This window comes from Eleginops maclovinus, chromosome 11 (assembly GCF_036324505.1).
Source record: "Eleginops maclovinus isolate JMC-PN-2008 ecotype Puerto Natales chromosome 11, JC_Emac_rtc_rv5, whole genome shotgun sequence".
In the NCBI taxonomy this organism is placed as follows: Eukaryota; Metazoa; Chordata; class Actinopteri; order Perciformes; family Eleginopidae; genus Eleginops; species Eleginops maclovinus.
The window spans coordinates 5938876-5966022 of NC_086359.1; the positions used below are offsets into that span (position 1 = coordinate 5938876).

Sequence of the window (27147 nt, forward strand, 5' to 3'; positions counted from 1 at the left end):
GTTTACATCACAGCTACGGTGTCCGATTCATGTTTATGTTTCGTTGCATTTCTTATTAGAAAAATCTATTTTGGTCTACAAATGAACACAAAACTATAAAATCAAGTGACACAAACAGGGATGCTTTTTCACAATCACCCGGCAATGAGAAGATAAAAATAAACCCAATCGGACCTTCTCCCCCCCCCCCTCCCCTCCCCCAATACACAGAAAGAAATGATTTTCTCCATAAAACTTAAATTATCTTAACCCTTCTTTGGTTTATAAAAACAAACATTGTCTAGTACAGTTTTTTTTTTTGTTTTGTTACTTCTACTGATTGGCATGGCCCCGCTTTAAAGGTTTAGGTACATTACAGTGCTAAATGTTTTAGAGTCCTTTACGTCAGACTACGTGCTGGCTGAGACAGTGACCAACATCCTTTTGTGTATTTAATGTCCGTGCACTATGAAAGAGAGACCTACATAGAGAAACAGAGCAATAGCATAGTGCATGTTGTCTATAGAACCGGCCCTCACAAAGCTCCAGACAAGAAATCTGAATTAACAGCGAGATGAGATTTGAAATAAAAAATCTTGGGAAATATACATTTTACAAAACCTTGATGTAATGGGCAATGTTTGCTACTACATGACCAAGAATCCAACAGATGTGTAAAGCTGTTAAGTGCTGGAAATCCTCCTTAATGATAATTTAAGTGCGATAAATGAATGCCAGACTAGGAGTTGGAATGCTCTGGACTTGAACAGGAATGCATGTTTTTCGTTAACACACTTTAAAACCAATCGTCAAGCCGGACTCAGCCAAAAAGAAAATACAGCGAGTGAGAAAATATAGACGCTAAATCAAGTCTACTAATTCTTGTGATAGAAAAACATACAGGGACATTTAAATGATAAATTTAGCTCCATTGAAAACAAAGTTCTCCCCTACAGGTTAATCAAAAGGTTGACAGGACTGCATGCTTCCTTTGGACTGACGGATGATAGTGACCCGATGAAGATCCTTATTAAAAACCTCACCAGGGTAATAACTGCATGTTCGGAGAAAGCATCATAGAGATAATAGATGTTGTTATAGCTTAGGCTAACTGTGTCCTACTTAAAAATCTGAACAGCTGCTTCACTGTTTGTGTGTAAAGCTCAAAAATAAAAAATCTGGATGGTTGACGGTAAGATCTGAGCAGATGCTGTGTGTGTGCGTCATAGTGTGACGGTTGGATGACAGGGACTAGTTATATCACATTGCCTATTTTACTAATGCTTCATTTTATTTTATTTTATAGTAAACGTCTATGAAACTAAGCCTTCAAAATGTATTTGTTAATCATAGCTGTTTTCTCCTATGTATTCTTGTATTATGGAGGATTTAAAGATTCAAACTAAACGCAATCACTCAGATTCTTTTATATTTCGAGTTCTGCAGATTTGTTTTATTTCATATTTTGTATTTCTCTTTCTGCCCACTTTTTTCTCTCATCTAATTTAACAAAAGTGTCTTTTTTTCTTTCCTAAATTTGGCGCAGTAACTAGGCTGGAGAAGGTTACAGAGAAATCTGTGGTAATTAGTCCACAGGGGACAAAATAATAATCCATCCCAAAATCCTTTTATCTCAGAGCCACTCCAGTCCTCAAACTTGATTTATGCCTTTTTATTCTACTTTGTTTTCATGTTGTCGAACAAACCAATGAAACACATTTGAATGCAGTGTGTGTTCTCTGATGGCAATTTGTAATGTCATTTTTCCTCCAAACACAGCAGAGGTTAAAAATATATAAAATGACCACTTTCTTTTCTTCACGTTGCTCATTGCTTCCCCGTTGCCATTTTTCAAGCTGCACGTAAACAACAATGCTGTCAGATAAGATTAAAATGTTATGGTGGTTTATGGGGAAATCGGGCATCGGCTTGCATGTGGAAAAGCCCGTCATCAAGGTCAAAGGACACAGGGTGTACTTTGAAATCATAGCAGCTGCCAGTTCCTACTGCCTGGGGGAAAACAAATAAACTCTGAGAATTGAATGAATTAAAAGTATTTGCAAGCGGATGAATCTAATACCACGATTAGATATGTTATAACAATCTAAATAGTGGCGATATTTACCAAAAACTAATTAAAACAATTCTAAATAGTTGATTTTTTCCCCCAATGTTGTGTCAGGCAGCGTTAACTTCCTCTATTACGCTTGACGTGTGTCTCCCTCCACTGTTCACAAAGTGCCACTGCCCTTTCCCCACAGACACACAGCACAGGTTATGGCTAAAAACATCAATGAGAGAGAGCAACGTGAAACAAAGAAATAAATAGATCATTACATTTCAATCTTTTCAATCTTTGAATCCTCCACACTGTATAAATGTAAGATAAAAATAAAACTTGCAGATGTAGCTTTTTACTGTATATGAATAGAACATTTCAGGTATTAAAGGGTTCTCTTAGGATGCACTCACAACCACCGGGTGTTAGCAGTAATAGTATAAATAGTATTTTTTAATAGACCATTGTGTATATACTGTATCTGTGCAATGTAGGAGAGAAACACTATGAATATTCTGTATAGTTGCTGTATGTACTGATAGGCACTTGATAGTCATATTCCCTATATCCCACAAGGTACTGTATACTCTAGCTGTCTTTATCAAAGTATTTGAAATGTATTCCCCATCTGTGTGGCAACGGTGATACTTAAATATATATACTATATCTGTAAGAAGTTATCTTTGTCATTCTTGTGTACTGTAGAAGGCCCAAAAAAGAAATGCAGTTAAGTATCATCTGAACGTGTTTTCTGTACTCTACTCTTTGTGACTTTATTCAAGCTGGAAAAACTAAAACTGTGTGGAGACAGACTGAAAGACAAACAGGAAGACAGACGCATGCTTATCAGAATAAAATGAACCTGTTCCTTACTCAACATCACCCTCACCATTACTATCTCCCATTTCCTTGTTTTCATCTCAATGCAAAGCATATAGGCATATATAGTACAATGTGAAATATGACTCAAAAACTGACTATCCTTTATCCAGTTGCGTGAAGCTATGTATGTATAAACAACACCACTATGATCACCATAAAAAAAGCAGGAGGAAGTCTGAAATAAAGAAGTATAACGATGAATTAAACATACTGCAAGAAGGACAACAATGTACTGTAGACCCTGTGTCTCTACACTAGATAAACAAAACATGAACAGTAATATATTTGAAACACAATACAAACAGCTGCAGGCTCAAGGCTAGTATCTACTTTTCAATATGTTTTGTTCTGGAAAATATGCAAACACTTTGCAAACATAAAGTCTAGACTTTTTTTTTCTTTTAAACTAACAACTAGAAGAAGCACGATTGAGATAAGGACTTATTTTCTGGATAAATGTTGCAACCTTTAACAATTTTCAACCAACTTTTTCGCGACACGGAGAAAAGAGAATTAAGCACCACCACGAGTAGCTGAAGCAGTATAAGGAATATATAACTATGGACAGTGAAGAGCGTGTGATGCTAATGCAACAGGGTAGGGGGATGCTATAGCACGTTATGACACACCGCAGACAGGGTGTTATCCAAGCCTGGTCTGCCTCAAACACCTTATGATACAACAAGTCAACTGACCATGGGACGAGTTATTAGCCCTCATCCGGATAACGTCGAGATCGGCTACTTTTGTTAATCCAAAAAATATGAAAAAAATAGAGAAACAATTGATAGTGTAATTCTGAAATCAAATATTTCAAAAAACCAACAACGAGCTACTTAACCTACTATTTAGACCAATGATACCACAAAGCTGGTTGTACTCATCTAGCTACAGTCAATAGTGCATTTGATATATGTGTTTACACAAAATATGTAAAATTTAGGTGCCATGAAGGAATGCTCGATTACTGAATACATACATTACACGTTATTGAAACAATTCATGTCTCTGCCTTTGCTTTCGAAGAAGTGATGATGCTAGTTGGCAGTGTTTAACTTGGTATACTGAACAGACAACAAACACCAACACCATGAGCTGTGTGCCATACATGTGGCAGTACTGTTGGAAAGAGATCTCGGCAGTTGCTAACATTTTCTATTTAGTGCATTGTCTGTTAAGGCATGAGATTACCCTCCACGTGCTGTGTAGAGACAAATATAGCACTAGCATGCAGCAATATTGCCATCCTGGCAACAACAGCTACAAACAGGAACCATACAGTTTAGGCTTATATGCACACCATAGGAGACAGGCCCAATCAAATGTTAAATAATGTGCTACTTTTACTGAGGACTAACCTCCTGCTTGTTCACTATATTCCTCACGTGTGTCCACTCTCTTCAGCTGAGGAGAAACCAGAACACAGAGTCTCCTCAGGTCTCACATGTTCAACACTTGACTTCATTTCCACAGGGATTGGAAATCTAGTAGCAATTATATGAAACTTCAAAACACTGGGTATCACTCCTCCAAATGGGAACAATGAAGTACAAGAGTACTTGACCTCAGCTTTCCTCAAATCTCAGAACATATGTCACAGGTGCCGTATTAGCCCAAAAGGTTTGGAGAGCTGCTTCTCATAGTACCTGCGCTGCATATTGCAAAGGAAGCCCTACAGTTCAGGTATTCCACTTATTAACAGTTTGATTAGGCTATATACCGCACAGACACTCACAGACATACGAACACTAAGGAAGGGACACGACTGACGGACACATATCAAAGAAGCTGCATTCCATCACCCCCCACACCCACAGAAAATTGTTCTAGGACACACATATCATTTATGTTACACACACACACATTATAAATGTATTATTATTAATCATATAATAATAGTTATTATTATGACCTCCGCCAACGGAGTTGGACGGGAGTTGCGTTTGTTAAAACGGTTTCACTGTTACTGTTGTTTGGCTTGGATGTTCTCAGAGGAAAGTTCTGTCTGTTTCTAAAGAAATGCGATTGATAACTGTTATAGGGAGCTGACTCCGTAAAAAGAAAGAATTCAAAGGTTAAAAGATAGATGAGCACACATAATGGTACATATTTAAATAAAAATAAATGCTTGCATTAACACGGCACGAGGATATACTGTAGGTAAGTGCAAGCAATAACAAAAGCCAAGAACCGCTGAATTACTTAATGAATAAATTGAAACAAAGCTATTCTATTACATGTGAACTCTACAACCAAATGTTAGATTTAAAAAAAAATCCTCTTTTCTAAAACTATAATATCTCTGTTAACAGTAGTGCACTTATTGGTTTAAGCAGTGCAACATATATGCAAGTAAATAATGCAGTCCACTTATCAAGATTTAAAAAATGTTTTTTTTTTTCCTTTGAAATTGAATAAAAGAAAATCATAGAAGTTCATGAAAGGAAAACGATTAAATAGTAAGCACAGGCATTTAAGAAAATGTGCAAAGTAGCACTTTGTTTTTTGTTTTTTTTAAATCAACAGCAGGTCTTTTTAAGACCCCTGTATGCAGTTATTTATTCTTTTAACAATACAACTACGAAAGTGTTCGCTCACATAAATGAGCAAATCCTTCAGATTGCAGTTGTAGGCAGTTGCATGTGTGTGTGTGTGTGTGTGTGTGTGTGTGTGTGTGTGTGTGTGTGTCCTATATCGAATAAAAAGCAATACAAAACAAGTCAATTATCAGAAATGAGCCTAATGTGATGTAATGCATGGATGACAACTAGCTTCCAAATCTATTCTGTACATGCTGTGTCTAGGTTTTTAGAAAATTCAGGAATGTATTCTATTGTGTAGAAAGTCCATCTGCAGGTTGTGGTATATCACGAAACAGTGTGAAATCAATGGAGCTACTTGTTTTTGCTTTGAGGCTGTATTTCCTTTCAAAACGTTGCATGCCATTTCTGCCTTCAGGGAGAGCCGATACATGAAGAGTAATGCATTTAGCTCCCACTTACTGAAATGGCTTTGCAATAGTAATGAACAGGTTGTACAGCGCTTCTTGGATCAGGGTGGCATTTATTTCCGATTGAGTCAAATATAATCCCTCCCTCTTTTACACTGTTCCAATCAACAACACCCATAAACCCCCCCCCCCCAAGTATTATAATTAGATAATCAAATTACAGCCACGTCGGCTACTCAATAACAACACTTAGAGTGACGATTTTAATCTACATCCCATAGTAGTAAGGTGCAAGTTGAGGAGCAGCAATTATGAAGGAGAGAGTTTAGTTGCATTTTGCCAGCCTGCCATAACTGTGAACGTGAAAGGCTAACATAAACCATCAGCAAAACAATCTTTCTTTTTTTCTCATGTTTTGAAATGGAAGAGGTCTATGAGCCTTAACAGTCTTTTAGGATATTAGTGGCAGTGTATGCAAATGAGTTAAACTCCAAACTTCAGAAAAAAAGAAACATGTTTTTGCTCAAATACTGTCTCATCAACACACCCTAATTTAGTAAACCACCAAAATGCATGGACAACAATTACAAAACATATGAGAAATATTTGTCCCTGTCGCCACGGACAGGAAATTACATTTCAGTAAAATGATTGAAATTGGTACCTTGACAACAGCTGCATCATAATCCCTTAATACCATAGGAATAAATAAAGCCCAGTGTCAAATTAACTAGTCTCCTTTTTTATTTTACATAAGAAGGCAATCTTGTGACCATCAGTATATTTTAGAGGGAATATGTAGCCCGACCCCAGATGATTTTTTTTGTTATTGTTGATGTTAATTATACCACAGTAAGCTTGGACATCTATATGTTCCAAACTGGTCAGTATGGGTTCACAACTGCCATGATTTATGTTTCATGGCAATGTACACACACACACACACACACACACACACACACACACACACACACACACACACACACACACACACACACACACACACACACACACACACAGACACAGACACACACAGACAAACAGACAGTAACATGCAAATAAGCAAACACTCCAACATGTACGCACACGTATATCCATTCAGACTCATCTACTCTAAAGGTGTGTTTGTGTGTAGGTGTTTCTTTCGTAGGCCTTTCGGTAGTGTTCAACACATAAATCAGTATTTTAGGAAAGCATACATTTAGAGGCCTGTAGTTAGGATCCATCCAGTAGATCAATATCAAACTACTAAGCCTTAAGGCCACCATCTTTTTTTTCTTTTAGAATAACAGAAAAAAAAAAAAAAAAAAAGATTTTTTTTGGGAAACTTAATGTGCCAGTGTCTATACTCATTACTCTTCATACCTCAAAATAAGAAAAGGAAAATCTAGTGCCATTTTATTTGTCATTCTTTTTGAAAGAAGTTTATCTATTAGTACTTATCCATCGGAGACATGCATTCGCATGTGGTCATTGAAGTGCTCCATTTGGTCGAACTTGGCAGGGCAGACGGAGCACACGTAGGTGGTCCCTTCTTGGCAGCTGGCTTCTGCCGCTACACCCACTCCTGTTCCAACCCCAGCCCCTACTCCAGCACCTCCGCTCACTGGCATGGCGAGGGCCACCACTCCTGCTCCCGGCTCAGGGACAGCCAGAGGCATGGGAATGGAGACGGGGCCCGGGTTGCCTGCGCCCCCCGACAGCCCTGTGATGGCGCTGCCTGTGCTGTGCAGGGCCATGTGCCGCTCCAGCAGGGTCTTGTGTGAGAACTTCTTCTTGCAGATGTAGCACTCATAGGACTTCTCTCCACGGTGCAGCCGCATGTGGACATTGAGAGAGCTCTTCTGGGTGAAGCGCTTGTTGCAGATGCTGCACTGGTAGGCCCGCACCCCTGTGTGTGTCACCATGTGTTTGATTAAGTAATCCTTCAGGGAGAACGAGCGCCAGCAGATGCTGCACTGATGAGGCTTCTCACCTGGATGTACATGCAAGACAAAGGGATTTAGGGGGAAAAGAAGAGACATATTTTGAGGATTAGGTTTACAAAATATGGAACAGTTGACGCCTGAAGCCTCCACTGTTACTTTTCCAGTACAGGAACATACCTCAGGCTAGAATTATTTAAACCTGCATTAACATTGTTATGTTGGTGCTTCCACTATGTGTCGTATGCTACAGCTTTGTGACAAAAGGGTCCCTATAATGTAGCTCTGATGCAGTTATTGGCAACATGGATGCATTTATATTTATGAAAAGTAAAAAATGACGCAATGACTTAACCGACACAGAAATAGAGTTAAGAGCAGGAATTTGAACACCACAGAATAATGCTCATTCCAATTTAAGAACAAATTATTTATCCATCTATTTGGTATTTTTGTCAATTTGTTCAGGCGTAAGCTCATGTTTGTGACAGCCTTGGCTGTAAAATGTTAACACTTGAGTAATTATGTAAAGCTAACAGGTAGAGGAAGAGACTGATAAAACTGTGAATATTCCATTTGTATCATGCAAGTTAATAATGAAGTCCTGTGAATCTACTGTTTGCTGCTGCTCCGAGTGAATTAATGTTCCTACTTGTTTCAATTTAATGAAGCCAATGATTAATACTTGTACTTTATCATTTTTTTTCATTTTTAACTGAAATAAAAACAATTTATGTTGTATTTAATACTCAATTTATTCTAGGGACAGCCATACAATATTATGGTTAATCATTCGGACGTTGTGTTCCTTTTTTGAAAAATACTCGTGTAAGATAAAAAGGTAATTATTTTTTGATTACCATGAGACATTCAGATTATTCTCTGCTCTGCACAACTGTGTGAGTCAAACTGGGAAATTTTGTTTGAAATAGCCGTCACAGGCGGTCTTGGACAAGCAATGGTTTCTAATGAATAATAATGGCTTTTTGAGCAGGCAATTTTTCTGAGATATTCTAATTATATGATATCTAATTCTTTCTATGTGGGATGATGATTTCTATAGTTTATGATGGATAAGGCTGTCAGTGCAGGAGTGCACAGTGTAATGATGTGCTGCATGAGCAATCTAGTGGCACTGGAAATGAGATAAAAATGGTAACAAAGTCAACAGTTTTTGTACTTTTCCAGTAACAGTTCACAGCTGACATACCTACACTATACACTGTGTTTTAATAGCTTACACTAGGTATTCATTTAGGCACTTTTTCAGTGTGATCAAATACAATCCTTTACTGTGTTGAAATGACACAGTTTAAATAAAGATATCAACCTTTTTCTCTAAAATAGTTTGTGTACTATGATCAGGAAACATTATATATCTCCCATGTTGAGTATTTCAATCAGTTTTAAAAGACACCTCTGATTTTGTCAGACAAAAATATTTCTCAAGTATTACTGCTACTTCAACCTACATTAACAACGGATAATACAAACATTACATTCAAGCTTATTAACATTGAAAAAGCATTGCTACAAACAAGACTTTTTGACTCACCAGTATGGACAAACATGTGTTTGACGTAGTTCTGTTTGGCAGTAAAGGTTTTACTGCAGAGAGTGCATTCATAGGGCTTCTTCTCCCCCGGACCAAGTCCTCCTGCGACCTGTTGCTGCTGACTTGGCGATTGCTGTACCGACATGGGGTTCGGGAATGGTGGCATAGCAGGGGGCTGCACGGCCACAAACTGGGATGGCTGCTGGCCGGGAAGGTAAATGAAAGGCTTGTTTTCTCTGGCCTGCTGTGTAGGAAAGAGTGTGGGCAGGAAGGAGTTTCCAGCGGTGCCCATCACTTGGGGATTGCTGGTCACGGTGAGCGGCATCCTCAGGTTGCTGGTGTGTGATTCTGTCGTGCGCATGTAGTGCGGGGCACCTGGCAGGGGCATGACTGAGTTTGGCAGGGGCTGCATCATGCTACTGTCACTAGTGCTGTGGGTGTCCCCATCATCCGTGTCTTGCACATGCTCCGGGGACGAGTCGTTGACCTCTATATGCACCAGACCTCCCTCACCTTGCTGGCCGTCCCCGCCCCCTTCTCGGCTGAAGCCCAGGTACGGCTGCTGCTCCATAGCATCTGGCTCAGTGCTGATGGACGAGCTCACCCCTGAGTCAAAACTTTCAACCTTGGATTCACTCTCTACACCCTCAGTATGGTCAGTGTCGTCGTGGCAGTCCACCAAAGTGTCGTAGCAGCTGTACTCGTCGTCGGCCTCCTGCTTTATGTGCACCCCTCCTGTTTGTATGCGTACCGGTCGGGGCTGCTTGCGGCAGTGGGTGGACTCTGCTGTGATGAAGCGGTCGACCTGCTGAGACCTCTCCTGGATGCGGTTCATCCAGGGCGGGTCTTGAGATTGCTGGTCCTTCTGAGTGCTGAGGGTCGGATCGTAATTTGCCATGGGGTTCATGTACAGGGGTCGCTCGCGGGTGCCGTTCTGCAGAGTGAGGCCGGGGTAGGAGTACAGTGATGTGTATGCACGTTCCATGCTTTGTGATGTTGCTTGCATATAACCTGACTCTGCGTCGCTGCTGGGCCCAGAGGTGCCGGACTCTGGCGTGCCACGGGGTGTATCCTGACCAGAGTCTCCCGGTATGACAGGGAACCCCCCTGGCCCAGCCAGGCCCACATTCTGGGACACGATGCGAGTGCACTCATCAATGACGGTCTTGATCTGTAGGATGCTGGCAGCAGTGAGGATCTGCAGGGCCTCTGACTGAGACACCCGCAGAATCCCACTGTACATAAAGTCAATCAGCTTCTGGATGGACTGCACTGAGACCACAGAGGGGATCTCAATGTCGCTGTAGCCCAAGAGCAGCTTGTCCTGAAAGAAGGGGCTTCCAGCAGCCAGCACGCACCGGTGAGCTCGCAGCATACTTCCATGGATCCGAACAGTCACGTCACAGAAGTGCCCACGGTTGCGCTGCTCATTGAGGGTCTCAAGTACAGAATTGCTGAAGTTGTGGAGATTGATGTTATGAATGCGCTCGGTCATCCCCTTGCAACTGATGTCACCTGCAGGCGGGAAGCAACACACCGGACTTAAAAACTCTGAGACACACTTAAAACACATTTCACTGGATCACACACACACAAGGCTTGTCTTGTCTTTTTTGCCTCTTGTAATCTCTTTACATATTTGGTTTCAGGTGTTACAAATATATGAGAAATAAAATTGTGTAGTTAAATAAATAACTAGAATAACAGAATAATTATAAGAAAGTATCATTTTAAGCAAAAAAGGAAACACAACCATGTCAGAGAACATACATTCCTAATGCATTATTTATTTATTAAACATATGATATGTATTATTGATATGTATTATTACAGAGATAAAAGTAAAAACCTACAATTATTTTGATATTTTTCCCCCCATTTAACACTTTAGGGATGAAATTCAAATCAGTTGAACGTGAGTTAAATTTGTCTCTTGAATTTGAACATTAGCCACTGAGAGGGCGAAAGACAATTAAGATGGTTCCCGTGTAATTATTTAGAGTTTCTCTGTGTTCTCCTGAAATTCCTTCAACCGCCATTAGGTGGTGCACTGGGCTTAGCTGAGGACTGGCCTCTTTTGTTAGCCATGTGTTCACTGTGATGGCGCTTCCTAACTATCCTAGGAATACAGTAGATGTGACCCGGCTGATCATTGTGTAAGATAACTCAAGGTTTTCCCTCCAGTTAGCTGTGAAAAGAAATGAAAATCTAAATCTAAATAACAGAGGTGGTAATTGTAGGAATTATGTGAATTGAGGGTTCTATAATTGATGTCAAATTAATTTATTTTGCATTTAAACATGCTTGACTTTAATTTAATTAAAGCGGTTGACCTTATTTGAATGATTTTAAACACAGCCCTTTTCTTGAACGTGCTTGTAATGATCTTGGCAACTGTACTTATACATGTTAATAAAACGGGATATCTTTTACACTATTTCAGTCAGTAAGAAATATATTTATGAAAACATATTGCTGAGGAAATGTCCAGATCTACACATAACTATTGTGTAAATGCTTAATCATTTTGAAACAGCTTTCTATTGAGTATAAATAAATTGAATGATGGTATTAACAATAAAACCCTGCTTTAGAGTAACAGATGTGTCCATCCAAATGAAAAGGAGGTTTACCTCAAATGAACTGTAGAAGCAGTGTTATAGCTTTAGCACAGAGTATTAATGCTTGTTTGCAGCTTAGTTATTTATAACATACATGTAAAGGGAAAAATAAAAGCTGTAGCCCTCCAGTACTCACAGTTAGATGACGTTTTGTTCCAAAGATGCTTGTGTGGCTGGTGATGAAGTGCGGGTCGAGCTTCAGTTTGCTGGTGGAGATGGCTGATCAGAGGCCGGGCGCTAGGCAAGGCTGTCAGTCCTCTCTGTCCAAATCATGTGTTTCCCTGCCACAGTGTTTGGAGGGGGGGAGAGAAAAAGACAAAGACAAATCTTAATGCCACATACTGCCTCGTCGATATTGCCACTCCCTTAATGAACCGGGAGCCGAAGTAACACAAATATCTTCCACAGACACGCTGCAACAGATGTGAGAAGACTTTTCAAAGCAAGACGAATGGACGTTCCTGTGAGCACATGGCCGCCAATTACAAATTGAGGTTGCAAATAATTTTGGTATTACAGCCAGTCCTTCTCTCAGCAGTTATCTGAGCCGCCGGGCAACAGAACCACACCCTTCTAAAGAAAAAACAATCTAAATTCCAACATTTGCCAGATTAAATATTTCAGAAAAGGTCTCCGCCACACTCAGAGTGTACGTGAGTGTGTGTGCTCTTTTTGAATTTCAGATCCACATATTAAACAAGACAATGTCTGTTATAGACGTAGAGCAGACGTTAGAAGTTGTAATAATAGTAGAATAAGTCACATATTAAACACACAAAGGCACTCATTCAAAAACACAAGACAGGCATTCAACAACATTTAGCATGTGATGAGCTGGATGGGTATCGTAATATTATCCAAAGGTTTAAAATCAAAAGTAGAAACTATAATTTTGTAAAACGGACAAATAAAAGCCACATACACTGAGATCATTGAGGTTCAGGATAGCTATACAAATTAAATACACTGAACCCATGAAAAATGCCCCTACAATGTATTTCTTATTAGTCTCACACTCGTTAAAGTGCCTTCTAATATTTCCACCCCATAGCTTTTAAAGTATGTGGAAATGACTCTGTGTATCAGGAGGTGGAAATGTATCACTCACTGGCGTTTGTATCGTAATCACAATTATGATCTGACACTCTTAATGTTTTTTTTTTGGGGTGAAAAATGTTACATAGATGTCACGCTGGCTACAACAGGGACATGAAGTGCTCTCTGTGAAATGCCAAAAACAACAGTGTGTTGCTGAATGAACAGAACAAGGCTAGGGATGGACCAGACCTCCATGTTAATGTTGACATGTTATTTTTTTACAAGAGTGCTTTCAGAGAACTCGCCTCCCGCTCTGAGACACTGAGGTGAAATCTACAGATGTAAAGCATGTGATTTTAGCCAAGTGACCTCTGGGGTTTTCCCACAGAGGTATGAAGGATTCAAGGAGGATTTGTATCCTCAGTTATGTACGGGAGAGCAGAATATTTCAAAGAAAATCTAATTTGAGGGGTTAGAGTGTAAAATCTGAAAAGGCTGGGTCCACAGGCCCCACTTTGAGAAGTACTGCGACCAGCGAGATGTGTGTGTGTGTGTGTTTTTTCTTGAAATATCCTTGTAAAATCTGATGATTAGATATAGACAAGTAGTAGCGTGTTTAGCAGGGTGATCACTCGATACTGAATCGGATTATTCTCTGGCACTAAAAAACACACTCACACACTGGTTAGTTTTTCCGTCTCGGTAAGGACTGAAAATATATTTTATAGTGAAACCCTTAACCCCTGAATCTAAAATGTAACTTTTTTCTAACCGTAGCTCTAAATGTAGCTGTAACCTCTAGCCCTTTCACACAAACATCTACTGACCGTTCTAATACCTAACTTAAAAACTGGATCAGCCAAAAGCACAAACCCTTCTGTAGGAGTAACCCTTTCCTTAACCTAACCGCTTTCACTGAGATATTTAAAAATATACTTAGACTAACGTAAAACCTACAACAAATAACAGGTAACTCCGGCTCTTCTGAAAACAGCACACACACGAGCCAAAATGCTTGAATCCATAACGTTAGCAAATATTTGACCTTTAGTATTTTCCAGCAGTGGTGAGCTTGAGATGTAACTGTATTTCTGATGCCACAGGCCTTTTTTATTGTGGTTTCTCTGAGACAATGCAAACATGTATGTTCCCTCTGTGGCTTCCCTCGCACATCCAGACATGTAAATCCACCTGCCTAAGGGGTAAAGTGAGGTGAATGCTGGCAACAAAGGAGTAGGCCAAGGGAAGCAGGCTTCAGTTGCCCAGACTGCCACTCACAACAGTGATTCCATTTTAGCCGTGACACAGTGGGTGAGCAGCAGCCAGCGCCTACCTGCAGTGAATTCTAATCAGCCCAGGGGTCTGTCTCCCTCCCCTCCCTCCCCCCTTCCTAACGCCCTCCCTCCTGTACCCTGCCTTGGACTACAGGGGCTGATGATCCTTCAAAATTAATTAGATCCTTGTAGGAGGCAGCCATTTTCTTTCACTTCCTAACGCTCCAGCACAAGACTAATTTTCGCGTTCAACTAAATGCGGGGTGTGTGTTTTCCCTCCTGGTATCGATCTCTTTCTCTGTGCCTCTACCTGTTTCCTGTTTCATCACGTTGAAACTCTCTCGCCCCGTCTTTTCTTCCATCTGTCTGTCTCTCTGTCTGTGCCCCCTCCTCTTCCTCCCTCCCTCCCTCCCTCCCTCCCTTACAAACCTTCCCCAAACACCCTCCGCCCCTCTCTGGCTGCCTCTCCATGCTCCCAGCTCTGTGTCTGCCTCTGTGGAGTTTGCTGTCAATAAATCCCCAGAGGTCAGTTTGTCTGCTGGAAATCAGACACAATGCTTCAGACCGCCAGAGCAATGCATGCTCTGCTGCTGCCGCCACAACAAAGACTGAGGAGGGGTGGAGGGTGGGGAAGAGAGGGGGGGGGGGGCAACAAAAAAAAGGGGGGAGAGGGAAAAAAAAACAGAAGACGGGGAGATGAGGGTTGCAACTTCACCAGCCAGACTCCAGGTTAATCAGCTGCCTGTATTAGGTGACAAGCGCATGAAATACGCTGCATCAAATTGGACATTAGTTAATCAAGGGGGGGTGAGGGGGGGGATAAAATTGTGAGGATGGGGGATGGGTTGAGAACAGACATAAGAGGCGTGCTTATGAAAGGAACAGTATCCGCCATGTGAATAATATACATCCTTAATATGCTAATTCTGCTTACAATACACACTACAGGCATATATTCAAGCCTCTTGATACATTTAAATCTGGAGACAAAAGGGCCACGGGGCATTGTGCAAAAGCTCGTGTCCATACATGTGCATACAGTACCGACGTGAATGTGATGCAGAGCTGTACTTATCAAGAGTGTTTGGTGCCTCATCTAATTAATAGTAATTTATGAGTTTGTTTGAAATCTCTGCTTAACAAATAACCATCGCTGTGCAACATTGTAATTATTAATTTCAATCATCCATTGAGCCCATATGCATTAGCATATAAACTACCAGAAATTACGCTCTAATAGTATGGTCTGGATATGTGATTTAATGTCATTTAGTACATCATTTTCAAACGTAGCGAGCACACTGGGTAGATTTCAAATGTGTCGTTCTGACAAGTGATAATTCAAGGTGTGTTCAATAGAAACTGGATTTCACTCTTCTGATAGAACAATTTACAACTCAATGTATTCTGTCAACATCTCAAACTTTTCGGAAAAAATACATTCAATTAAATCTCAGCTAATGCTGTCGTGTGTGTTGGCTCATTTTGATCGGCACGATTAAAAAATAATCTTTTAGGTAACTGAATATTCATCTCCGCCCAACAATGTGTTGGTTGATTAAATCAGAGTCATTTAGAGTGCCGTCGTGTCTCTTATTACAGTCGAGTGTTCGTCTATACTGTTAGGAAGCAATTAACAGGTAAGGTAACTAATCACACACACACTTTGGCTGAAAACACCTCACAGTCTCAAAATCTAATTGATTTGCCTTTATAGCAGTCACAAAAACATCTTAACAAGCATGTAGGCTGTTGACAAGTTGAGCCAGATTTCTTTTTACATTTTTTTCTTTTCATTTTTTTCTTTGACTGAAATTGTATGGTGTAACATAACAACCCCAATGGAATATTTGCTTAAATGTGTCTAAATGTCTGCCGATAATTATAACATGTCTGAATTACATTAGAACAGGGTGTTGTCCTCACAAATTTCGCCATGAAACGTCTTCCTGTACTTTGAACCGGCTCTTCACCTACAACGCAGAACAGGCCAATGCTTCTCCCCTCACGACTACATATCCGACATAAACAACAACTATGCAAACACTTTCCCGTTAATTAATGTTCTCTTTTGTTTGAAATGCTCTCGTACATGGTAAAAGCATTTTGAAGTAACTACAGAGTTCCAGGGTACTGTAATGGCCTTGACTCTATGGACATGGCTTGAATAACTTATAAAGTAACTCATTATTTTCATGCATTTCTGTGGACTGTGTATTAACTGGAACTGTTGCTAACTTTTTTTTATAGTCCCCATAAATGTAATCTAACGTTTCATGTTTAGTTCCAGTGCAACTAAAACGTCTCAAATAGCACAGCAGATCAATGTGATAACACATGCAGTCCAACTGAATCTCAGTGTGACAGGATGTGTGGCTTTTAAATAAATTCCTCCAGCAAACAAAAAACAACACACACTACAATGACATTACACAAGTAAAAGACAGTTTAAACATTTTTTGACAGGACAGCTTGTTCAACTTCGTCATTTTCTGTCAAAAAAAACACCCACCGCCACCCGTTATCCATAGCAGATCCATTGTTTATTTACAGATGGGAGGATAATCTACTTCTAATATACTTTATTCAGGCGCACAAACATTCAGGAATTAGTGCTATCAGTGAATGTTCCACACTGTGTTTCATGAAGTTTCCAAAAAAAGAGCAAAGAGGGCAAAAAAACAAACAGGCACTGTTGGCTTAAGGCCATAAAAATGATAAAGACTGTATTTCACTTTGGTGAGCTTTCAAGAAAATTCTCAGCGCTGGCAAATGGCTGTGCTTTTGTTAATGAGCATTTGACCAAAAAGAACCATCTGACTACTCATATGATAGTCTCCAAAACACCTCCAACCCCCGAAGCAGATAATGCTAAATTCAAGAGTTATCATTTAGGCACAAGTGTCCACAGCAACTGCCTCTCTACACCTACTAGACACGTCGAGAACATTTTGCCTCTCCAAAAAAGGACCTCCCGGGCCATCGAGAGGTCTTCATGAAGCAAAGATTCTCATACAGGCCTCCTCTTTGTAGTATTTCATGATAAAGGGACGTTAATTCAATATTTTTGAAAGACATTTGAACTTATCATGTTCATATGTCCATGTATGAACGGTGCGCATGCAAGTTAAATACGTGTACACGTGGATGCGTAGTATTGAGAGGAGGTAGCACTTTTATATCCCCTAAAATAACAAAGTGTCTCGTGATCCTATGTCCTTGGGAGATTAAAAAAAAAGGACAAAGATGCTTTGTGCTGAATTATGAGAGGATAGTGTTGGATCTGCCCTTTCAAGCTATACAGTTCATACAGAGTACAGCACAGCTTTCAGATGTGTTTAGGTTAAGTGTGTCACTATGATGTGTATAGCATATTTAACCTGAATATCTTTGGACACGACCAGACAATTAGACTGTGATCCTCTGGGATGGACTTATTTCAATATTGTCCAACAATTTATAGACAAAAGATGAATCCAGAAAATGATAGGCAGATTAATCAATCATTCAAATAATCCTTGGTTGCTATGAGGTCACAGGTACAGTATTGTGAAGTTGTTCAGGAAACCCAAAAAAATAAATGGTGTTCTCAAACAAGCCATACGTCAGGCTGAGTTTCATAAACAACACTTCTAGGGTTATCATAAAGGTGTTCTCACACAGGGTGTACAGTGTGTGTGTGTGTGTGTGTGTGTGTGTGTGTGTGTGTGTGTGTGTGTGTGTGTGTGTGTGTGTGTGTGTGTGTGTGTGTGTGTGTGTGGTGATTTGTTGAAAGGTGGTGGGACTTATGAAATGTGCTATAAAGGTGATGGTAATACAAAAAAGATTGACATAGATTTGACATCACGGTTTGTACTGACGCCTTACACAATTGGACAGTGAGTGCGGTCGCAGTTTATAAAATCAAATGAATGATTTCCCATTTGTGAATGTGATTGTGATGAAAACTAGACTTTAACAAAATGCACGAGGGTGCTTTGAGCAGTTCAGCGCACCCCAGCACTATCACAGTAGTTAGCTGATCTGAGCTTCAAAGGTCAGCAAGCTCACCTCTTTCCAAGAATCTCGCCTTTAAACAGGTTCATCTGCCACATGTTAATGTAACGACATGTTAACAAAACAACCCGCTGCCAAATTGTTACCATGCGGCTTGTAAACGATGCATAAGCAAAGAAAACGGAAAAAATGGACTTTGCAAAAAGGTTTTATGATGAATTCTTCCGCCTGTAGCTACGGCAACAACAATACACATGCCATCAGGCTGACATAAAAGTGAGTCACTAGTCAGATAACGATATTTTCAACATACTGTGTCTTCAACTACACATTTTACTCATTATGCAAACAAGATATAAAATCCAGATGACTTTTTACCAAACATGCTGTGCTTATTTCTATCCTTATGGGTTACTAGCACTTGTTAGGGTATTTATAGTTTGGCAAGCTGTTGTGTTGGAAATACAGATTATATATGTCTCGTCAGGTCATTTGACATACGACCCATCTAAAAGTGTAATGCTGACAGAGTGAAACACAACCAAACCACATCAGTGGCCTATACACACTTTCACTAAGTACCAGCACCACTGGTCCAGGGGCAACGCAAGTTAGATTCAATGACTGAACCATACAGCACTGCAGTTTGAAATTAACAAAAGTTGGCACAAACCTAAGGGATTCTGTTAATCCAATGGGGAGTGGGTGCAATATAACTACATTAGGAAACTTTATACAGCATTACTGTGTTGCAAGACAAACCAGTGATGCAAGCCAACTTAAGAATTTCACAAGATATGAGAGAAAGGCCAAAAGCTCAAGATTTAACCCTGTTTAGTAACGTGTCAAGAGCATTCTAGTAAAGACAAAATCAAAAAAAGGAACAATAGAAATGTTGTCTAGAAACGCTATCTGATTGACATGTTTCCAATGTACAGTACAACACACTGAACAGCCCCGTGAAGAAAAACGTGTTGCACTACGAACAAGGACAGTAAAGTATCAGCTAACATAGGGCATTCATAACAGGTTAAGTCAGTATTAGTTATATAAACAATACGGTCACTCACTATGAGGAAAGCATTAACGTACTAGTTTACCAACAGCAGCCATAAAACTTTAAAATGATATCCACCCTAAACTTCGTCTGAGCCATATTTATGAATGTTGAGTTGATCAGTAACATTATTCATTATGCGCTGGTGTAACACTTGCATCAGAACCAGAACAAATTTGAGCCATATTTCAAAAATGACACTGTCTGATTTGATTTTTTAATATTATTTAAGGTTGTGCTTGGTTGTGTACATCCTGTGATAAATACGTTTTGCAGGCAGGTTTAATCATGGGCACAACCTCTTTATATTACGCACTGATCCCCTGAATGACTGTGGGGGAAACTATGTTGCTGTGTGGTTACACTACTTCTATGGCAAGTTGTAACCACATCTTTTCACTGATCTTTTGTATCTTGCTCTGTTGCAAAGACATACACTGTGTTTTTAAAGTGAAGCATGCTAAATATTAGTCATGAAAGCTACTACTTGCTCGTTTCTTCAGCAGTTTTCACACTTCCTGATATGATTAGATGCTGGTGTGTGTGTCCTGTCTTATGTGTGTACGGAAAGCAAAGTCACTATAGAGGCAGCTCCGAGGCAGCACAAAGCAGATAGATAACACTGCCGTTTATGATAATCATGTGGCCTTTTGGCCTTGATAATGCACATGATTTGCTGGTCAGGGTGGGCTCTCTGAATGCAGCAGAATTAGTATCTGTGATGGTAACAATCTATAGCCCATAAGCCCTAGAGTGAAACCTAAGCTCATCAGCTGTTTCTGGTAACATTGCTATAAAAATCATGCCACATCGCTGCTGTGCTACTTCTCTGTCATTTATAGTGTCATTGTTAGTCCAAGAGCTGGAAGACGGTTTCTCGCTCATCTTTTTGCAACAGGGGTTTTAATGTTGGCTAAAGGTTTTTAATGACTACCTCCTGTTCCCTCTTTGAGTGTGTGTTTGTCTGTGTGTGACCTGCCCACGGTATGCCCTGCCCTCCCCTAAATGCATGTTAGGATACGTTAAAATAACCCGGAACAGGGGTAAGAAGGAAATAATATTCAGCAAATTATTCATCATTGAATTACTAGCCAGGAGCCTAATGCAGTGAAAGACCATACAAGACATTTTATCTAAAAAAGCATTCATGTCAGTTAAGCTATTCAAATACAATACAAAAGAAAATAGGCATAATAAAAGTTTACATAGCAACTGCCACAAGGTATTTTACTCTGAATGCCATCGCTGCCCACTACTTTAACACCGATGTGCTAACCATTCAAACATGACACATGGAGTACATTTGCACTGAACATGTATCGCAGGTGTTCTGAGCCAGTTGATTTCAGCAAAACAAACTCAATCCATTTTAAACTTGTTGTGAAACAAGCCCGGGGACTTTGAAAAACTGAAAACGGAAATTTGTTTGTTGTTGAGCAGGTTACACACACTGTTTCCTCACGTACACCAACTGTTGTAAATCAACCATAGCCCAAAACATTCCTTTATCCATAATAAGCGGTTAGCTGTGTACATGTCTCATTATCAGAGCTGATTTTTCTCTTTTTTATAACAAAAAATATATTTAAATAAAAACTAAATAAGAAAAAAATATTGTTAAAACTATTTCTTTCAAGACACAAAATGTCCGTAATTTGTTTTGCTGCCAGGTCAAATAAACAATCATGAATAATTGAAATAAACAAATAACTAACCTAACACCAATATTATTAAGTAAATAAGTTTACCCATTGAACACCGCATGCCGATGTACCATGAGTGCGACTTTGCACAATGTTAACATGTTGGCTGCTGTTGGTGCTGTTTACTGGCACGAGGCTTGTAAAGTCTTCCTGAAGCCAAGATTAAAGCAGAGAATACACAGCACTCATTCTGTGTAAAATAGGTTCAAACAGTTACTAAAGACCCTGTTACGTTTCTTATATTCTTAAACCCTCTTAAGACACTCCCCCACTTCAACTAGGCAGTGATCTCACCGTGACTTGTAGGAAACCATATGGGTAGCAGGGTGAACTGAGGACACACATGCACCTTGGCAAACATACAACTTGGCTATTAGAATCCAGGATACATTTTTCACATCAGTTGAATGCCTGGGCCTGCGTGTGTTTAAAGAGAGGGAATACAAATTAAGTTTTAAACGCTTCTGTCATGTTAAAGAAAAAGTGTAAATAGGATTCAGAAATACATTGTGAAAACATGTTGCATACATGTAAAAAAAAGTGTGTTCAGGTTTTAAATGATACGTGGTTCTATGCCTTTTAATGAAATCTTTAAAACCGGCTGTGGTTAATACCAAAGAGTCTGTTAGCAGTTTTAGCAAAGGTTATGGTAACACATGGTTGCACCCACAACTGGATTGTGTTTGTGCTGTATGTACAACATTTTATTATGTTGTTTATTTGTTTAAGTCCATTAATTCTGGTGCTATACCGAATGTATGCGTGAACATAAAAGTAAAAAACAACAGGCTTATCCTGGGGCAAGTGTGTATTGAACTCTTCCATGTGAGATGTTCATTTTGTATTAATATATACAATATGTTGAAAATATCAAACACTAAATCCTAAACTAATGTTGCATTTGCCATGCATTCTTAGACAAAGGTTATTAAATGTGTTTGCTAAGTCTTTATAAGGTTTTAAAGCCGAACAAAAGCTTCCGGACAACAGCATTGCACATTCGCACATACTAATTCAGTCTCAATGTGTGCTTTCACCAAGCATTCCTGTGATACTTGCAGGGAGGGGAGATTCCAACACAAAAGTCCTTGAAAACGGAAAAGACATGCCTTAAAGTTCTACGTTTTATGGTTTTCTGCATACTGCATGCTCTGAAAGTGATTAGGTCTTGAGTGTTGTTTTATAAACGTAGTTTTCCATGGCCAGCCTTTCAGAATCTTTCGGCCAATTTGTAACAGAACCAGAGTCTATGTAATTAAATCATGATCAATGCTTACAATTGCGCACAAATGTGTCCTTTAGCTGTCACTAAAGTATTTTCTTAAATATAATTTCTGCATTAAATATAAATGACCTAGTTTATTGTAAAATCTTTTAATCTGAAATTGATCATGAATGAACAAGATACATTTTCCGTCCCCTAAAACAAGGCACATTATTTTCCAGCCTTATAACTGGAAGGAAATCACCATAACTCCTGGTAACAGCATTTCTGTGTTGCATAACGCAGCTGAAGGGGAAATTATCTCCTTAATTACAAAGGCAAAGGATTCTCAATAGGTTTTGCAATTGTGTTATTAGTATTTTCAGGAATAAGAAAATTATAATAATGTGAAGAGAAGCGTGTTATGTGTGAAAAAGGTGCTTTGTGGGAAGACGGATGGAAGCCAGTTAGCCAGGAGGCAGCTAGCCTGCCAAATAATTTCTAGTTTGCAAAAAATCCACCAAGGTGGAGTTAATTATTTTCCCATTTACTGTTATCAAAAAATGTCAGGAAAATTAATACATTATTATTATAATAAAACTAAGACTTTTCAGGAGCTATGGGGTAGCTGGGTTTTTTAGGGTAGTCATGGTAACCAGGGACTCAAATGTAGTTGTAAATCTCGAGTTGCTGTAAAACAGAAGTCTTTACAGTCAGGTGAGAAACTTTATACGTTGCTCATAAATAAAAGCAAGTCTTTAACATTAAAGTCGGTAAAAGGCTATCTGTAGTCAATTATAAGACTTCACATGAACACATTGCACCTGAAAACAGTCTCAGTTGGCAATCACATCAAAGATTAGTTTGGCTCCATGGGGGAACGAGAATTATACAGGAAGAAAAAGGGAGGGAAAAGGATAAACACCGCCTGAGACAAAAAGGCCAAGCAGTTAACAAGCACTGTGACATTCTGGATGCAATCCACAAAGTGGCTCGTTATATCGATGGATCTCTACTGCATTCCCAAAATGGCTGCCAAATATGTTCAACTGGGCTAGACAAAGTGCCAGGATGGACTCAAGTGCATATTTCTTTTTTACTCTCTTGGTATACCGTGGTGAAATAACCTACTTAGAATTATGAATTACAATAGTATTTCTGTAAGGGTTCAAAAGGTGCCATAATTAATATTATTGCATTTTTTATTTAGCGAGTAAATGCGTCAAATTTGTATCAAATTTCATTTAAATTACACTTTATCTGAATTACATTTCAAAATAAAATTAAAATGCATCTAACAATATACATGAGTAGAAGAAAGATAATTAAAATGAATTATATTGATGACCACTTTTAATAGCTCACTCTTGTCCTTTCCTCTATAATGTCTAATGGACAACCAATGGCCAAACATTTCATGCTTTTTCAAGAGAGTTGTGTCAAAAAGAACATAATGAACACATATTTGTAAATTTAATTATGTAGTTTATGGGCTGCCAGGATTTCCAGGTAAAAGCCTGGTGAAGCATTAACTACAAACGTGGCTGTGCCGAGAGCTTCAGAGAGATGTCTCATCTTGCCTATTTGGGCAACAGTTTCTTTGCTGCGCTTAAAAAATTATTTGGAATACTGACCCGCCATCTGTGTGCGTTTACAGTACAAGATGATTGTTATATGTCTCTTCCAAATGAGAACTCGTTACATTAGTACAGAATAATGGTCTCTTTACAAATTTTCACTTGAGTAAACCCAAATGATCAGGTGGGAGAAATGTGCGAAAGAGTGACTGGATCAGCTCGAAACACAGGGCAAAATTGAATGCTGCAGACACATTTTGAGAGTGTGTTGGTCAATAATAAATGGCTGAATGTGAAGAGAGGGTGACAAGCTACAGAGGACAAGTGAAGGAGGGTGAAGCCAAAAGAAAATTGGGATTGATTGCTGAGTGTGGATTAACTGAATACCCCCCTCCCCTGCCTCCATCTGAGGAGGTCTACAGCGTATCTGCTGGGTCTCCTTCATATAATAATGAGTTTCCTTGGTCTGCAGACATGCTCTTAAATATTCATTAGTCATGGGTGGGTTTTAGCCGTGACACAGAAAGCTGGCAAATGGCGATGGCTCAAACATTGTGAATATTAATGTACATGTGGAATATATACATATAAATACTCATTAGTGACTTAACTGAGATGAAACTGGGCACCTGATACTCTGCACTACAAACACTCCCAACGCACATAATGGCTGTCTCTCCTTCAGCAGCTACTGCACACCTCTGTGCAGATAAAACGAGAGTTTTTGACATCAAGCCTTGCTGAGAGCTCACTTGCACATAAGACAAGTACCCTCCAATTCATCAAACAATAAAATGTCCAAAAAAGGCATTAAGTTTATGTGGTGTTTCTTTTCTTTTTTTGATGAAGGGTATTCCATCCAGTTTGTGACAATATCATTTCACCCACATGCACACTGTCAATCAATATGCTCCAGTTCATTGGACAGATTTACAATCACACCCAGCTGAAAGCTTACATTAAAGTGAAAGGTTGGATTTCTGCTACACCGGGCTGCACGCACAGCTCTTCTCCAAATGTGTCCATTCAGAAAACAAACGATCCAGTGCAGACATCAATTACATAACCGAGCCTATAGGAGTGCAGCCCGTTTACGTTGTGGAAACATATTGTGAATGAAGGCGGAGAGAGGAAGTGATCACAACACAAGTGAGAAGGGATGAACGCACAATTATGTGGTAAAAAACAGACACCTACACACACAGGTGCACATCCACAGACTCTGCACTCGCGTGCATCCTCCCCTGTATCACCCGGGACCGGCCTTCCTGTGTGTGTGTCTCACGTGAACACCTGCAGTGACCACACCGGGATCTGACATGACCACTGTGTAGACGCAAAGCGGCGCACAACTTCTGCTCTAAATGAACCTGAGCCTATATTAATCTTTTAGCGTACGGGTTGTATTGTACGAGCATCAGTGGCGCCTATAATAGACGCAGGAACACGCTGTATTACTCTCTTTATCTGACAAAGCCAAGCGCTTTGGGACAACATCTGTTTGCCACATACAGGCACGCACACAAACACGCTCTCTGCCCCCTTTTCAGTCACACACACACACACTCACACACAAACCCAGACGCGCAAGGATATGGAGCTCAAAAGAACAAAACTGACATGTTGCTCCGGATCAACTCTCCGTGGCCCGTTCTGCGAATTTTAGGCAACCAATGCTCCATTTTTTATTGCATTGTTCCTCTAACGTTGAACCTATTTAAACATCTTAACTTTATCCAAAGCCTGTAGTGCTTCTACACTGTCATATAATAAGCAAGAGCAAAGGAATCACGTATTGCCCATGAATATTTTGCAACAAAATCTCTCAAAAGGCACGCGGGAAGCGTCTCTTGCAACTTTAATTACACCAGAGCATGGCCCCATATCTAGGCCACCCTTTACCAAAACATCGCAAACATTTTCTCAAACTGTAGGATAAGAATACAGCGGATTGGAACAATTAAAGATATCGTTCGTTTTTTGGTGAAACATGGCACCAAAAATCCAGACCAGAGTCCCTCTGGAATTGGGATCTTTGTGATTTATCCAAGAAACTGAAGCTGCTGTATTGTTTTACCTTCAGACACAATATTAGCCAGCCTTCCCTTCGCCGGCCAAGCATATCTTAATGTAACTCCATCTCAACAATGCCACGCCGTATTGATATTAATTCATTAAAAAAAATGTAGACTAGACATCTGTCTGAGTTTAAGAACCGCTGCTATAATAATGTATTCCACACATCGGAAGCATCTTTCCGACAAGTTTAACAAAGTGAAAATGTATTTAAGAAATAGATTTCTAGAGAAAGTGTGTTGCTCATCGCAATAAGGAAACGCGTTTCCTCTGATTCAAATAACTGACCTAAAAGCCAAATGCGCACGTCGGCTGCCACAGTTGTTCCGGGCTCTCAGTGAGTAAAATGTGAACAAGCAGGCTGCGAGCATCGCTGAGGTTTCGCTGATTGATAGAAACAGACCTGTGCACACACTTTGCTAACAGTATTGTTCTCAAGTGTCCCCTGCCCGGCTCAGGGGCAAATCCGAAAGTAAAGGGCTAAAGGTAAAGGGGCATGTTGAGAATAATGACAGATGGGGAAACTTGCGTCATGCCAGGGCAGCGCGTTTTTCTACTCGAATATAAACGAACAAGAAAACAGCCAAAACTGAGCCTCGAACATGAGGGACTCGTTGCACTTCATTTGCTACGCTGGCGTCACATTTATTGAATGTCTGAGATCCTCTAAAGAATGAAGTTTCCAATTATGTGGGGCTTAATATTTGGTTGAAGCCAGCCTCAACTACATGGAAGTCAGTGGTATTTCATGCACATCACCCTAAAGTCAACGAGCATGTTTTAATCTTTCACATAGGAAATGTATCTAATTCCTCCCGTGTAATAAAAGCGTTATACATATTGTAAAAGACCCATCCCTTTTCCTACTTTTCCCAATTTCTTACCTGCACTTCGAAGCTCGTTTAAAAAGTGGCGACAGCGTTTCCACGGCTCCCCCTGTTTCCCCCGACGAAGCGCGTATAGTTTGTTTTTAATATGTTCCTTTACTTTGTTTCATTTCTCACTTCCATCTTCTTTTCATCTCATCAATAAACACACGCTGCAGCCTACCTTCATAGAGCAGCTCGGTTCAAGTGTGCCCTCCCATTTTTTAACTATACATCGAGTACTTTGAGGGGTGGCGGTGGAGGAGGAGAAGGAGGGGAGGGGGGGGGGGCAGGCAGGCACGCCTTTTCACTTAAAGCTGCTATTGGAAGAACAGTGCACTGTCTTGGGTTGGATCAGAAATCCGTCAACATTAGTGTGCCCCAA

General features: G+C 39.9%; 1 protein-coding gene across 1 annotated transcript; it reads right to left on the reverse strand.

Annotated features, from left to right (window-relative positions):
• Positions 1-251: 251 nt before the first annotated feature.
• zbtb20 (zinc finger and BTB domain containing 20) lies at positions 252-26976 on the reverse strand. The gene is made up of 4 exons (XM_063895003.1): positions 26781-26976; positions 12108-12252; positions 9351-10865; positions 252-7845 (listed from the first exon to the last, which is right to left on the reverse strand). Exons 3-4 carry the CDS (start codon positions 10843-10845, stop codon positions 7310-7312), a joined length of 2031 nt encoding a protein of 676 aa, XP_063751073.1. The 5' UTR covers positions 10846-10865; positions 12108-12252; positions 26781-26976; the 3' UTR covers positions 252-7309.
• Positions 26977-27147: the final 171 nt, after the last annotated feature.

Excerpts from the sequence above, each read along its gene's own strand:
- zbtb20 (XM_063895003.1), bottom strand. The coding sequence starts at position 10,845 with ATGACCGAGCGCATTCATAACATCAATCTCCACAACTTCAGCAATTCT. Across the intron at positions 7,846-9,350 it reads ACACATGTTTGTCCATACTG|GTGAGAAGCCTCATCAGTGC; the intron begins GTGAGTCAAAAA and ends ATGTACATCCAG.